Source organism: Lutjanus erythropterus, chromosome 2 (assembly GCF_056507025.1).
Source record: "Lutjanus erythropterus isolate fLutEry1 chromosome 2, fLutEry1.hap2, whole genome shotgun sequence".
NCBI classification, from domain to species: Eukaryota; Metazoa; Chordata; class Actinopteri; order Lutjaniformes; family Lutjanidae; genus Lutjanus; species Lutjanus erythropterus.
The window spans coordinates 35491098-35507900 of NC_139318.1; the positions used below are offsets into that span (position 1 = coordinate 35491098).

The following is a 16803-nucleotide window of genomic DNA, read 5'->3' on the forward strand; positions in this document are numbered from 1 at the left end:
AATGTAAGTGCACAGAAATAGTATTGCCTCCAAAAACATAATTTCATCCGATATAGTGTAGTTATATTGCTTTAGTGTTTGAATTAATCATTTCATTGCTTAAAATTGAAAAGTCTGCAATCAGTGTCTGGCACCAAATTAATATTTTTCATATATGGAGTCACTGTTTGGGCTTTAAGGGCAGAATATGCCTTTTGAAAAAGAAAGCCTTTATTCAGATGGCTATTTTATGGTGAAATTCTAAAGACATAGACAATGTTTTGTTCATGTTAAAATAGAGCTGGGTCGCAACTCATGTGTAGCAGCACAAACAGCCTTCTTCAGGGTGTAACCCTCAGCAGTAGATACTAGTTGATTGCAAACAACTGCTAATTGCAAATAGCTGAACCTGAAGTCAGTGAGCCCACGGGAAACAAATGCAAAGTGTTGCCACTGAATAAATAAAGTATATACATTGCAGAATATACAGCATTGGTCAGATGCTGTTTGTAAACACTCCATTTAAAGTTGGACCCTCCACCAGCTCAAAGAAGAGAGAGGAGGGGGAGACAGAGAATGAATTCAGAGAGACCAGCATTAACAAACCTGTGAATCAGAGAAATAAAATCTTCTGATTGTTTCACAGTGGTTATGTTATAAAGCAGAGATACACACACCTGCCTGTACACACAATGCTGGATTTTGTGCGAATGCAGCCGAACTGAGCCTTCATCCTGTTGCTGCGTCCTCAGTCTGTTCTGCCAGTGTGTCTGTGTATGTGTGTGTATCTCAGTCTGCAGCTCTCACAGACTGAGAGCAGAGGAAAGAAACAGAGATGTAAATGTTGGTAACTACATTTTAACAGAGCCCCGGCCTCACAGGCATAGGGTTTGTAAAATACAGCCACCACCACACTCTTGTAGTGAGCCATAAGTAATGATTGATTACATCAGATTTATTTTTAGCTATAACTATTGATTAGTCAGTGGCTTAAGTTCCTAGTTCTATCCTTCCAGTTGTGAAGATTTACTACTTTTCACTGTTATTATCACTGTAAATTAATCATTGGATTTAATCATTTGTTCAGCCAAAACCAGGCATTTTAATACATCATTCTGGATGCTTTTCTCACTATTGCCTGACATTTTATTGACTAAACCAGAAATCAACAAAAATAAGGCAATAATGGGGAGGTAAATCAACAATAAAATAGTTGTGAGCCTAAGGACTTTTGCTGTAAATCATCAGAAGAATAATATGGGTTTAAATTTCAAGCTTGCCTGATTTAAACCTCTTTACAAGCAGCTGTGGGTCGGTCACTATGAACTCACGCTGTGCAGCCAAACACTGCTCAAACCCACAGAGCTTTATTTGAAATTCTGATGTACATCCCACATTTTTAAAAACACCAACAAAAACTGGATTTGGGAGAAATGTGTGTGCAATAATGCATATTTCCATTTGATGGAAGGATACATCCATAATGTTTCACTCACCGCAACAACAAGAAAGCTTCAACAAGCTGGTATAGAAAAATGTGAGCAACTATAATGGAAAGGAGTTGGCATTAATTTCAGCAGGAACATTGTTGATGTTAATTCTCGTTTAATGGGAAGAATATTAAGTCTGAGTTTTACCACAGGGTCTTAATTTAAGATTTGACTGTAACTGCACTGATTTGCCACATTTCAACAGACTCCATGTTTCCTCTGTCAGAGTAATAGCTGTTTATGTAACTGAGGGAAGGCTTGGCCTGAGGCATGACTGCTGGTACACAACCAGCCCCGTGTCAAATTTAGAGAAGAGGTAAACAAAAACGCCTAGCATAAACAGCAACATGGGTTTTGTTTTGCCCTCCAACCACCGCAGCCACCTCGAGCTCGTCCACTCTGTGTCATGTATCAGCTGTAAACACACTCCTCTGTCTTAGTAGTCCCATTTACTCACTGCTGCTACAAGGCAATAGGTGCTCTGGGGGAAGTTTGTTGTGCGAAAGATTGTGTGTGCGAGCGTGTGTGTGTGTGTGTGTGTGTGTGTGTGCACGTTTATGTGTCGATTATGTCTATCTGTTAGGCTATAATTAGAGAGGAGGAGACTTTTTTCACGATGAGAATCTGTGAGTGTCAAAAACAACAGAAAGAGCAGGAGATCAAAGGGTACAAAGGGTGCGATGTTGCTGTGGTTGCTATGCAACACAAAAGTTGCCAATAGCATGCAAGATACAATATCTATTTAGCATCCACTGTTTTTCCTGTGATAACAAAGTGGATAAAGTTAAACAAGACCAACAGTCTACAGCCATGCTAGAGGCTCTGTGAGGCTGTTCTTTGGCACAGCAGTTCTTTGAGTTAGATGCTAATTTCAGCATGTTGACAGGCTCATGATGACGATGCTAACATGTGGATACCAAGTAAAATGTTTTTCATGTTCATCATCTTGATTAAAGTTTTAATTAAACAGCATTTGGACAATATTTAGCTCCCGTATGATGACATATTTCAGAGTCCAACAGGATAGGCAGGTAGATCCCTCTCTTAGGTCTAAACCGGGTTAACTTAGCTCTTAACGAAGCTCTCTAACTAATAAATCCTTGCTCTGTGCTGGTAAAAGTTGAAAATTGATTGATGGGTGCATGTCATGATATTATTGGCTGAAACTGCTCAGTTCAACCAAATGTAATCACACTCATTATTTTGTTTACAGAATGAAACCATGACTGGATTTTGATATAAGAATACAGAAATGTAATTTCTTTTTGCATATGTTGTTAGATGGGTGCACAGAATGATCAGGGATGTAGTCTAAAGGGTTAGAATTTAATCTCGGCTCTAAGCATGTTAGCCAAAGTACTGGACAAATTAAGATTTTGGCCTGACGATGGTACTAAAAGTTAAGGATCACCAAAATGATTACAGCTCATCCTGATGGGGACATGAATGGGTTTGGCTTATGTCATTTGAGCTAAGGTCGCCATCTTCATTCAAACTTAACAGAAACAAAATAAAACTCACCAAAAAACATCTCAGCTCGTTTTTCCACTGTTCCAACACTCACTAACTCCTATTTTGACAAAATAAACCCTTAATTAAATAAACCCTTATTTAGTTTCTTTCAAGTCTGAATGAAGATGACAATGGGTACCATGAATATCTGTACAAAATTTTATTCTAATGCATCCTGTAGATGTTGAGATATTTCAGCCTTCATCAAAGTGGTGGATTGTATTCCCTTTCAAACAAAGATGCCACCGACTAAAAATGGACATCGAAAAGTCAAGTGGCTCCAATTTCGCTCTTAAAAACAAGATGAGTCACGTATTCTGTGTGGTTAGATGATGTCCTCTTATGTAAAAGCCAATCATCAAATGTACGCTCAGACCTGCACAGTTGGACGGAGTGTAACTGTGCCATAAAATATCCGCCAAATTAATTTATGAGAGGATACAAAATGTGCACAGGTTGGAGGAAATGTGTGGGCCTGCTGTGGACAAACCAATTAAAATAGCATCATATCCAAACTGAGCTACACACTAAATGTGTGTGTGTGTGCCTCCAGCATGTAAAAATCAGCCCTAACCCATCACGAAATAGGTTTACCCTGATCAGGTCATTTTATGATGAGCCACCTGCTCTCAGTGCCACATCCATCAGGTGGAATAATTTTCCTGTTAACCAACTCCAACAGGCCACCTGAACACTACCAGACACAAGGTGGAGGTTGTAATATTAGCTGCTAAAGTAGATTTAAATCTTGTTTGGTATGCTGTCCTACCCCAAAATCTACAAACACTCAGACATTTCATTTTCAACAAGCACAGCAGCAAGCACTCAAACTCCAATTATTTCTGCAGTTCAGACCTCAGAGTAGATTTATTAGTTTTCTCCATTTCTTGTTATCAATAACGGCAAATAAATAAAAATAAGATTGTGAACAGAAGCTGAAATATTGACTGATGGTCTTGTATTTATGTTGTAAGATAAACAAGAGGTAGAGAAATTAAAAGTAATAAGCAGAAACTGAGGTGGAACAATCGAGCCAGTCTCATTATAACTACTGTATTTTTGTATTTGAAACATCTGGTCATTATCTGGTCATCATCTGGTCGGGTGTTGGAGGCGGCGTGTGTTGGTGTTGTGCGAAACCACTGGGAGCACGGGTGAAAATTAGTTTTCTAACTCTGTGGGAGTTAATTTAACCAGTTAGTCCCAAATGAGCGGACAAAAACATCAAGTGGACCACTTCAGTTAGCCTGGGTGCTGCAGTGTGGATCCGAGCTGTAATGTAACAGAGGCTGGACAAATTCAAACAGTGTCTGTAGGCAACAACAAAGTGTTGAAGCCAGTGTGAAGTTGTTTAAGTTCATCAAAAGCACCTTGTGGTGGTTTTGTTTTATGTAAGTATACGATTATGTTACAGTCACCGTTTCACCAAAATGTATATTTATTCTTGAGGCCTCGTACATTTGTTGCATTTCCTTCCTCGTAAATCTTTTAACATTGAGCTGATTCTTTGAAGAATCTGAAACGTGCATTGTTTACATCCATGTTTTCTCGATATCCTTGTTTTGTTGACACATTGCTACAGTTCTTCTAAAGTTATCCTTTAAGTCCTTTATATCATATGACCCGCCTGCACTGATGTTCTTGGGTGATGTCCCTATTTGAAATTACTTACATAGCATAATTGTCTCAAGATTTCAAAATGTGCCATTTTTCAAATGATATTGATTGATCAGAGGATATTAATTGATCTTAGATTGCACCTTGGGGGTTGTTGCGTATGTCATGGCCAGTTTCAGGTGTGGATTGACCAACTGGCCGAGCAGGGCTAACCAGGGCTTGAGATTACCTGGTTTTGATCAGGGAGACAGGTACAAGTAATTTAAGTAAAGATCTTGCAGCAGCTCATTTCTTATCTACCTGGTTTTATCGCTATCTGGGCTAGAAGCTATCACTTCCCACTAGGGCTGCGCAATGTGATTTCTAAATGACGACATTTCACTTGCTTCTTTTCCCTACGCGTTCACCTCACGATGCGTTCACATGTTGACTGATTTGCGTCGGAACAAGTTGAGACCTGAGACTCTGGGTAGTTTACAAAAGCATCTCAGACTCGTTTTTTTTACTTGAGACTGCAATAAATGATTTTGAAGAATCGTTCTCAGTTCTAAGGGGGAAAAATTTTGATTCACATTTTAGCAAGAATTGTGCAGCTCGACTTCCCTCTCACATGAAATGTGAAGGATGGATGATTTTTATACTTGGTCATGTTATGGGCGGTCCTACAGGGCAACACCTGCCGGCTATATTGAAAAAGCTGCTGCGTCTCAGCCTATCACAGTCGGTTTTTAGGGCTGCTGCTTGTTTTTTCTCACCTCATGTCAATCCAGGCTCCAACCTGTTTGCTCAGAGCTGAATCATTTGGCTTCAACACCTGACCAGATGGAAATGAGCGTAAACGTAAAACGGTCCCTTTATAAATCTGTTGCTGATGGTACAAACACTGTGTCTATGTTTGTCTCACCCTGATTGCATCAACTGTCTGATACTGTACAGAATTAGAGCCTCGCGTTAAGATCTCACCCAGCGCTGGCTGCCAGTACAAAGGCACTCGCAGCAAAACATCTCCCTCATACGTGAGCTGCTGCCAGATAAGCAAGAGTTGATCTCTTTGCATGAAACCAAGCATTTTACTAATTTGAGTGGCTGCACTGGAACAGAGTTCAAAGCGGAGCTGTGATTTGCGGCTGTTTTCTCACGAGAGAGGAATCCAGTGCTGTTGGCAGTAAGATGAGCTGCTGATTGCATTGCTTGTTCTGCTCTCCACAGGCCTCTCAGATGGAGATGGAGAGCATTACTGGACAACAGCCCTCCGAAAGTACATGAAGATTACTGAGCTGAGCACATTAAGACAGACCACACAAACAGCATTACTCACCTCCCAGGTAGCAGGATGACAGCAAGTGGGAGAGAAGGAGACAGAGAGCGTAAACACACTTCATTTGTTCTAGCTGTCTCCACTTCTAAATTGGTATTATAAATTGCAGTGTGTTTATACAGAGTTGCCAACTCTCATACTTTTGGCACGAGACACCTGCTTTCAAGCTCCGTCTCACGCTGCTCAAACAAATCGCATGCAAGGAAGCCACAAAACCACTCCTGAAAATATACTTATATTGATTAAATGGGTCTGAACGTTGGGCTTTTATCCACACTGCCACAATGGTCTTACTATGAAACTGTCCCATAATAGTATTACTGTGATAGGGGAGGCTGGGGACAGCTGCAACACTTTTTGCATTTCTTTCAGTTGCTTAGAGACGTACCATATTGTTACACGATAATAAACATGATTTATTGAAAGAAAGAAGTCAGATGTTGTAAGTGACCCCTCAACTATGTAACTGTACACCTTCTGATCTAAGTTTATCCCTTTTACTGAACTAAGACAAGTTTAATTGCCTTGTTAACTCACTGAAAAACACGCTGCACCTAAACTCAACAGCAATAGTAAAACTCACCCAAACTGTCTTTGTTAAACTTTCCACTCTTCCAACAATCACTAAACCTGGTTTGGTTAAAATAAACCCTTTACTCACCATGTTAGATGTGAAAATAGTCTGGCTCTACAGGCTGTTAACCGCTCACTCCTCCTCCTCCTCCAGCTCAGTGCACTTGTCGTCCAGCTGAGTGGGTGTGTGCTGTGCAGCTGATTGAAAGTGCATCGGCTCTCACTGTGCGGACAATTAAATTGGCAAAATAATATGACAAAAATAGCCAAATCCACATACCAGTTGTTGTTCTACTGTAGCTGGTGGCATTAACATGGTAGCCAGCCAGGAACATGCTATTTCTTTTCAGTGACAATACATCCTCAAGCTTCTTTCTATTCTCGTTGTCTCTGGACTAGTTGCACTGCAGACATTTTGACATGTCATACCAGAAAACTCACAGGTGTGTTAATGATTGTTCCACTTAGGGTAGGTCTGTCTATTGTGCACTGTGATTCACTGTCACTGTTACTGGGACACTTACTGTAATCACTGTTATTAAGTCTACCTGTGCTTTTCCTGCTCTGGCAAGTCAAAATGTCTGTGCAGCCTCCATTCTCAGGAGGAACCAAAAGACAAATAACCAGCTCGCTAACTTACAGCTAGCAAGCTTGTCGGGAAACTCAGAAGCTAACTTAGAGCTGGCAAGTTTGTTAGCTCGGTTGCTAAACTCCTGTCTGCAAATCATTCTTCTGATATACTTCACTGCTGTGAGTGAATCCTCTTATCGCTGTGATTTTGTGTTGCTGACATGCAGTTATGGTACTTATTCAAATTTCCTGGCAGCACGTGGCCACATTAGGAAACCCTGTTGCGTGTGGTTCTCAGCAGGCTTATCCTTAACACAGCAAAGGCGTCCAGTTAAAGCTCTGTAGATCCGAGCTTTGTGATTTCAGGAGTTAGTCTAATTGACCACCTCTGACTGCCAAGCCAAAGCTTTGGGAGCTTGTTGGCCTGAGCCCAAAGCAAACCAGCCTCCACATCTGAGTGTCCATGTGATGCAAATATGGCTGACCGCTGATGATGTTTTGTCTTCTTTTTTATTTTTTTTCCAGAATGCGGGAGAGAGACCTACAGAGCATGTGCAGAAGGGCGCTGCTGCTGACCGTGTGTATGGTGTCTCTCTGGGGACAACTGACCAGCGCATCGTCACACAGAAGCCACATAGGTACAACGCTGCATGTGATACTTGTTGTTTTTCCAGGGCATCGTGCCCAGAACAAGCAAAGTCTGCTACTACTGGCTCATCCACAGCTGAGGATTACAGTACTTGTTTTTTTTCCATTACAATGAATCAAAAAAGACTTACAGAGAAAACTTGGCTTCCAAGAGGGCAGCAACATCAGACTGTGTAAACTACAGCGGGAGGATAGATATTTAATGGGCATTAATGGCATTCAGAAGAAAAGCAAACAAATACATACAGCGCACTGGCATTAATCTTTAAGTGCCCTGCTAAAAGGCTTTACTGGCCATGGCTGAGAGAAGACACACCATCTTTGTTTGTCCCTGTGTATATATATATATTTATGATTTTTCCAGGTACTCTATTTAAACCAACAAACCGTCGTTTTGTCTGTGTTCACTGCTTTTAAGAGAGAGTTTTACTAAATCAACCTGTGAAAGACACAGTATTTTAACAGAGCTGTGTGTAGGATTTAGTCGCATCTAGTGGTAAGTAAAGATGCACTGATTGCAATTTTCTTGGCCAGTTCCAATTTCCAATTCTTTTAAGTCAGGCCTGTTGATTCCAGTTTTCTTTCTTCCTAAGAATAATTGACACCATACACAAACACTTTTGGAACTTTTCTTTAATAGAAGATTGAATTATATGTGAAGAAGATTTCATATCTCCTTGTGTGTTTTGCCTAAGTTTTATATTATTTGCTTAGTCCCACCTAAAGTGTAGGCCTGTTGGTTACATAATATGTCAATTAGTCATGTATCTTTTATCATTTGCTCCAAAGAGATTCAGGACAACAAGTGAGCTGTTACTTTAGTTGAGTGAAAACCTTAGTTATACCTGCATTATTTGGAGAGTGAGGGTCAGTGTGCGTCCACTAAGTGTCCTTTTCGGTCTGATATGAGTCTAAGATGTTGCATGTAGGCTGCGTGGTTCATGCTTATGTTGTTAGTTAGCAGGGTTAGCTGTGTATTGTATACCAAATATCGTGCTGTGTGTGGCGATGATGTATCATGCAGTGAATTGCTGATTGTTGTATGCAGTAAGAGTGCTCATAATGATTCACCACTCCAGTGCGCCATTCAGTGCATTTATTACAAATAGTCAGGAGGTGTATGAGCTGCAGTAGAATGCTAGCTAACGTTAGCCTCAAGGGCTAGAAAGTTTACTGTTTTTTGGCAAAATCATCAGCTGCTGAGTTGCTCCGTCTCTTTGTGGATTTGCCTCTCTTCTCTTTATCCTGCTTTTGGAGTCTGTCGCTTCTCTTATCAATGGTGACGACATGCAGCGCCGCTCAATATAGCTGTGACGTTACTGTCGGTGCTGCTGTGCACCTGACGTGAACCATCATCCTGTGCATGCATGTAAATTTTACAGAATTGAATGTCTGACGCTGACCGGCAGGTTACTGGTCAGGGCCGGTTAATCGGTGCATCTCTAGCGGGGGAGCCTGCAGATTTCAAAGACCTTGTCTCAGTCTCCCCATCCAAGCATGTATGATAACCAACGGTAGCCACAAAACTCATACAAAATGCAAAAGACTAGATTCAGCATCAGTGTTTGATTTGTCCATCCTCGGCTACTGCAGAAACATGGTGGTGCAACATGGTGGACTCCATGGAAGAGGACGGGCGTTGTCTGTAGATATAAAGGGCTCATTCTGCTGTCAAAAAAGAATCTCAGAGTTCAGTCCATTCAGTTAAGACTGTTCCCAAAATCCCAAAACACAGCAGTGGAATCCAGTTCACAAGCACACAAGAAAGACGATTCAACCCATGTCTGGTTTAGCTGCAGATCCCAAGAAAAACAAACTAAATCAGGAAATAAAGATTGAAATAACAGCATCTGCATGTGCAGAACAATAACAGAAATGATGTAGGCTACAGTACGAGGTACTCCTGGTTCCAGCGTCGGCCTTTTTTCCGTCAAGATACCAGCAACTCCTGGAGAAACTTGGACTGGGAAATACACAACTTCTCCAGATTATCACTCCTCCTGACACAGACTCCAGTGACTTTCTGTTTACAAGAGGCTGGCCACAAAAACGCAGACTTTGCAAGGCGAGGTGAAGCAGGGTCCCGTTTGGGGCATAATCCATTACGTGGTATCGGATCGGCGTATAGACTCGCACACTCACCAATATCTGATGCTGCATTTTCTGATACTGGTATCAGAACAACCCTATTATATTTCATTTCTGCTATGTTCTGCCAATAGATCCCCATACATCTTCGACCTTTAAGCTCCTGAAAAAAAAAAAGATTTCCATTCTTTTTTAAGCTGAACAAAAAAATCATCACAATAAAAGACTGTAGGATGCATCATAACAAATTTGAATTTATCCTGCAACTGTAATACACTGTGTAGGTTGATTCAGGTGGATTACAGTACAGACTTCTCTTACTGGCTGCATTCTGAATAAAATGCTCCAGCAGTCACAGCGTGTCATAACCAGTTCTTCACAGCTCAGGCCAGTCACATGTACCGACCGGAGTTCACCTCACTGACTTTTTAAAAAGAAAGCGATATAATTAGCAGAGATCTCCTCGTTTCTCTGCTCACCAGCAAGACAAAGATTGTACATTAGGGTTGTGTTTTGTGCACATGGGAATTCAGCAGTTTAGCAGTCATGCAAGTGAAGCATGAGATGGAAAAACCAGTACAGTAAGTGTGTGTGTGTTGGTGAGTGTGTGTGTGTGTGGCAGGGGACCTTTCAAAAGGATTTCCCTTTATGGAGAGATGGCCTGATCCCTGAGCGTATCGGTAGAAACTGTGACTACACATTGATATAATGAGCCTTATTCCACTGGAGGACAAACAACACACAGTGGCTGCAGGGAGGCGGCTCCACGTTAGCTGAAAACAAAAACATGACCAACAAAAAAGGCTTTGATAGGCCATCGAATCCCGGGCTGTGACAGCCTAGACTGCGAGGGGAGATGATGCACATTATATGAAACCAAATGCATCATAGCTTGTGCCCTGTCAAGGTGTGTTTCAAACCAAATCGAAGACAGAAGAGGAAAAAGCTGTGACAGCAGAATTAACTCGCTGTCAGCCTAATTTTTAACTTCGCCAGCTGCTGAATAATTTCATCATTTAATGGCTTCATTTCAGATTCACCTGTGGAGAGACTATGGGACATGGAAGACCACTGGATATTTAGTGTATGTGTGTTGTATATATCTAAGTAATATGTTACTGTTACTGCCTGAGGAGGCCAGCACCACATTTAATCTTATTTTTCTGTGTCCCAAATCCACAAGATACACAATTAAGTATACACACACAAGCTTCACACACTCAAGAAGTAAATACACTTTAATGTACTAAAAGTAAATATTACAAGTCCTTGACACATCAATTAAACAGCAACTTGGGAAAGCTGCTGCTGATGCAAAATTTGGAAAGTTATTACTCAGGAAGCTAAATGTTTGAAGATTTACTACTTGTTTTTGTTTCTGAGATGTTCCTAGAGCTGTTTCACCACTGCCAACAGTCACTTTTAAGTTCTCCTTCTGAACATCTTTTCCATCTCATATTGCGGGACAATAAAATATTTTCGTTGCAGATATTTTGGCAGTCATAGCAGGAAAAGCTCGTGTTTACTCCGCACTTAAGGGGTTGAAGGCAGTGGGTGACTGTGACTGCTTCAGCCTGAGACTAATTCCCACGAGGACAAGAACATGTTTACTTGCATGGATTGCTGGGACACTTAATGCAACAGAGCATTTGTTGATGTTATTAATTTCACCTGTGGGTTGATTGTCACTATGATTAGATAAAATATCAGCTGGAGCATACTGATTATGTTTCCACCAGTGTAATTTCACCACATTTTGAAGTGTCGCTCTACAAAAGACTGATGGAAACAGAAAAAAAAAAAAAAAACTTCCTAAATTTTGAAAAAAGTTATTATGTTTGGAGTGTTTTTTTTTGCCTTTTCTTTTGAAAAAGAGTCATTGCACTTAATGCATGATAGAAACACACTGTGAGAAGAAGAAACAGTTTCTGCTGTTGTGAATGTCGCTGGCAGGAAAGAATAACTACAATTTGCCCAAGTGGAAAAAAAAAATCCTGAAGGCTGCTCTCCGTTAGATGGCTGAAGTGACAGAGGGTTGGTAAACAACTGCTTTTGTTTCTGCCTCTCAACCTCTGCTTCTTTTATTACATACATAATGTAGCCGATACCCCAAAATATCAGACAAAATTACATTTTGTGTGGCATCGTTTTTTCACTTGAAACTAGTTGATGGAACCATGTCTCATTTGCATTTCTTTCTTTCTTTCTTTTTTCTTTTGGCAGTATTTCAAAAGTTTCAAAATTGCTTGCCAATTAGATAAAACCATGGCTACTGGGAGGAAGTTTTGAGTATCTAGTTTGTTTACACTGGAAAAGTGAGAAGTCTACTTAACAGAAATGTCAGTATGCATAATAAGACATTTTCAGTGTACATGCAGGAAGGAAATTGAGGAAAGAAAGATGCAAAAAGATTTAAACAGTATGCAAGCACATATATCCAGACTAACCATGCATAGTACATACTGTATACAATTAGTATGTGGTGAAGAAGTGAAGTGAAATTAGTAAGCATACTGACATCTCTGAGTGTCCTTTATATGATCATTTTGTCCCTTTTCCAGTATGAGTACACAGCCCTGTTAGAGTAAGTGTGCAATATAGATGTGGGATGCAGGGTGTTTTATGCTCAGCATATTTAATGTGAAAGCAGTGAAAAGCACCTTCTGTTACCCTTTTCCTCATGAATACAACCAAGAAACATGAGGTAAAATATACTATAAAGTAAGTGGACGCTCCTGTCCACATACTGTTTTTTACCCTGGGAGTGCTTTTCATGGTTTAGGAGAGACATTTGGGAAATGCTCTTTCCGGTTTCAACATGACAATGGCCCTGTGCAAAGAGTGAGTGTTGAAGAACTTGGTCTGCACGGAGCCCTGACCTCAACCCCATCCAGCACCTTTCAGATGAACTGGAATGTCAGCTGCAGGCCAGACTTTATCGCCCAGTGTCAGTGGCCAGCCACAATAATGCTGATGTGGCTGAATGGGAGAAAATCCCTGCAGCCAGGCTACAAAATCTTGTGGAAAATCCTCCTCAGAGCAGTGGAGGCTGTTGTAACAACATGAATGTTGTTTAGTGTCAGGTGTTAATGAATCGCAGTAGGGATGCATGATAATATTCGCACATCATCGGTTGCCGCTGATGAAGGCTTTGAAATGAAATATTGTTTCAGCCCCAAATAAACATTTCTTCTGCAGGTGTTAATTGTAGTAGAGACTTGATGGTCTCTGCAATTAGGTGGGGAAAATAGGACAGGCTGTGACCTCGTCTGAATCAGCATGTGAGGATAAAGCATCCACCCGCTACTCAACCGAATGTATTATTTTCTCTGATGTATAGACCCGCACCTTTACCCGTGCCTGTAGGCTTTCCAGGTGATTTCTTTATTGTGTGTAAGAGGCTGCTTTCAGTAATTTACTAACAGCATTTGCTAACAGCTAGGACAAATTCTACTGATTGTACCTTTAAGCATCAAAACTGTAGTTATGAGCTTGACTCTCCAAAGGAAACAAAGTTAAATAATCAAAGAAGTTGTGTTGCTGTTCCTTGTGCGTAAATGCGCAAACGGTGACACACTATCGGTGAGTCTTTCTCACCCACAACCCATCTGCTCTTAATCAGAATTGTAATTTTTATGACCTGGCCCACCCAACCTGTGGATGAACTACACTGTGACTGTCATCCATGCATCACTAATGTCCATATATCTGCATCAGCAATCGTATAAAAGGAGTTGGAAAATATCAGAAACAATTTGGCTGTTACCAAAAATCCAATATTGCGCATCTTTAAATCACAACACACTTGTAGTGATCAGGTGTCCACATACTTTTGGCCATGAATTATGCTTTTTTTTTTTTCCCCAGTGCAACTCTACATCATCGAGGTGGAATCGCATGTTTACTTTCCTCCCTCCCGTGTGATGATCTAATCAATAACTTCAATATTTTCTGAATATATTTGATGATTGTGGACTGACAGTAGAGTCGTAAATCCCTCTTGTTTGACTGCAAACATGTTGGATAAACCGTTTAATCTTCAGGCTTACATCGCTGTCTCTTTGCTTTTGCATTTGTCCCGCTCTTGTGGTTTGTGCACTTATTCCTGTGATTTATTAGGACAGAGAAAGCGAGAGAGGAGGGAGGGGGGGGCAACAACACGAGCAGCGGCGTGGCCCTGTTCTCCCCGGGCTGCTCTGACACTCAGGTAATCACGCCGCCTGTCCCCGAGCTACGGAGGTCAAGTCAAGGTGGGCCCAATAAACAAACCTCTTTAGCCCCTCTGTTTATTGAGGTGGGGGGCTTTGCCAGAGCAATTGAACCTTTCACCACAGCCTGACTGGAGCACGCTGAGCTCACAGCGCGAACGCATAACCCCTGTAATAAGACCACTGCATCCCCCAGAGCACCATCTGCATTCATTAGCCAGTCATGAAAGAGTGGAGAAGAAGAGGAAGGGCGAGAGGAGTGTTCTGCAGTGTGATAACAAGTTCCTCGCGGCGGTACAATTTGTTTTGGTCCTGTCGATAGGATTTAGACTGATGATGTGACCGGGTCAGATGAGGGGCCTCATTACTCAGCTATTTAGATACTTGGATACATTTTTTTTAAACAGTAACTCACTCTGTCTCATTTAAAAAGCAGTAATCAAGCTCTCTGTGGTGTGCTGGTCAGTGTCCGCGAGGGCTGGACGCTGAAATGTTGTCGAGAGGAAAAGAGGCGTGAAAAACACATTTCCCACCGAGGCTGTGTGATGCAACGTGGCAGCGGCTCCCTCTTCTTGAGATATATAAAAAAAAAAGGCTCCGAGCGGCGCCGTTTACAGGTCGTAAACTCTGTTACATTTTAAATACGAGGCATTAAGCCTCATGGCTTGTGGATAGTGCCACAAAATGGAATCAAAATGACTTCAGAGCTCAGGTTTACGCCGGGTTTAAATCAAGGTCCCGTTCTATATTCACACACACATGAGGGGCCAAGCGGCCTTATTAATAAGATGAAACTGTGCACTGGCTCTCATTTGAATTCAGAGGAATATTTCCATATTTGCTTATGGTAGAGACTTTCTAAAAACTGTGTGACGCACTCTAATGGCTCATTCTCTAGCTGATTTTAAAGCTTCGGGGGATTTTTTTTCTGTATTCTATGCAAATTGGCTTCGACTTTTTTCCCCTCTTCATTTTCAGTGTTTCATATTATGAACAAACTGATTCTCTGGAGCCCAAATTAATGGCAGAATCCAACATATACTTCTTTTTTTAAGTTTTTGCTTGATGTTATCTCCCCCACCACCACCACTGTTCCAGTGTCATTATATTTTGGAAAAGATATGTTAAGATGTGTCACATTAATAACATCTGTAAATTAAAATATGCTTACTAGATAAATTAGAATTGTTTCCGTGTGCCAGCCTGGAGGGGAAAAGCCTGTGAAGAGAGCTTTTCATGCTTGATGGGTTTTGATGAGAACCAGGCAGCAGCAGCAGAGAACTTTTTTTTATTGTTTAAAGGCTTAGGTTATTTTAGAAATTCAAAATAATATAATTTGTGACAGTCCAACTTCAGAATAGCTCTGGGGTAGATTTAGTTATTGTGTTTTGAACAATGAAAATCATTATTTTTTGTTCACAGTGTACCAGTAAAGAAATATTAAAAGGGAAATTGCTAGGTGACTGAAAAAACAAATTTATTTTTATATTGCACGGTAGTCTCTTTGTATTATACTTGCCCTGTTTCTCTTCTCTTTATTCACATTTGTTTATAACACCTAAAAACTGTTGAAGTGTTGTAAAAGTTTACCAAAAAATATAATTTATTCATCTATACTGAATACTTCTGTTTATATGTCCAATTAAATCAGTTGTCTGACTGCACAGCTCCAGGATCAGCTGGTCACTGTCGTGTTATCATCGTTATGGTGATCGGTAATCGTGTTGATTTTTGTCCTGGACAATAAAACAATAGTAGCATGTATCGACAATAAACACCAGCAATAAGAAAACTGTTCATTAAGTCTTTACTTAAATGCATTAAATGCAAATGACCGCATAATGAATATGTCCGGGCTCATAAACAGTCTGATAATGGAGTGTGCTGCGAGTGACACGCAAACATCTTTTAACAGTTGTGTTACTGACTTTCAACACACAACACACAACAACAGGAACAGGGTGGAGTGACAAAATGAGTGCAGACGGTGAGGAAATTGGACAGGTCAGCAGAATGACAGTGTTTATTTCCTGTGTATCTTAATAAAACAAAGTAGTGAATTAAACCTTTTTTCTCTGGTCTGTAGTTTTAAAAAAAATAATCAAAAATCATCAATAATTATCGATATGAAATTTAATGAAACATTTTATTGTGATAAAGTTTTCAGCAATATTGCCCAGCCATAGTTGATTTATTACATTTTTCTTAGAAAATCACGTCATGATTATGTGCATTCAAAATGTGTCAGTACAGCATTTCTTCATCCAAACAGAGTCACAGTGAAGAATCATTTAGTTAGTTGCAGTTTTTCATGACATGAACTTATTGTAACAAAATGAGCGCTCTAAATTATATTAGCAAAGAAATATAAATATACATAATATGACATAGTTAGGGGAAAAGTATATTTTAATCCATGTTGGTAAATCAGATTCCATTGTAAATCAATGAAAGAAAATCATCTGGTCATCTTCTTTTTTTTTTTTCTGTGAAGAATATGAATAATGTTTATAACTTAATAACTCTGTCATGCAAAAGCTCTCCTGTTTATGTCTCACTCAATTATAGATTTCAGGAAACTCGCAAACAGCGAGGACCAGAATCTCGTCCATTGTAGTTGTGCGTTGCGAAGGAAAAAGTTCAGGAAAGTTCAACTCTTAATGAATTATGAAGCGCATCAGTCGCTTCCTGTCTGAAAAGCCCATTAAGCATAACTTGGGCTTCAGTTTAGCTCAGTGTAAGCTAGTTAATGCGCTGAATGTAACTTTGCAGCAAGGATCGCCTTTTAATCTGAAATCTG

General features: G+C 40.4%; 1 protein-coding gene across 1 annotated transcript in view; it reads left to right on the forward strand.

Annotated features, from left to right (window-relative positions):
- tafa3a (TAFA chemokine like family member 3a) overlaps positions 1–16803 on the forward strand; it is a 145698-nt gene that overhangs the window by 77721 nt on the left and 51174 nt on the right. The window contains exon 2 of the mRNA XM_084745500.1: positions 7585–7697. Within this exon, the coding sequence (XP_084601626.1) occupies positions 7586–7697 (112 nt within the window). The 5' untranslated portion in view covers position 7585. The remainder of the gene's footprint in view (positions 1–7584; positions 7698–16803) is intronic.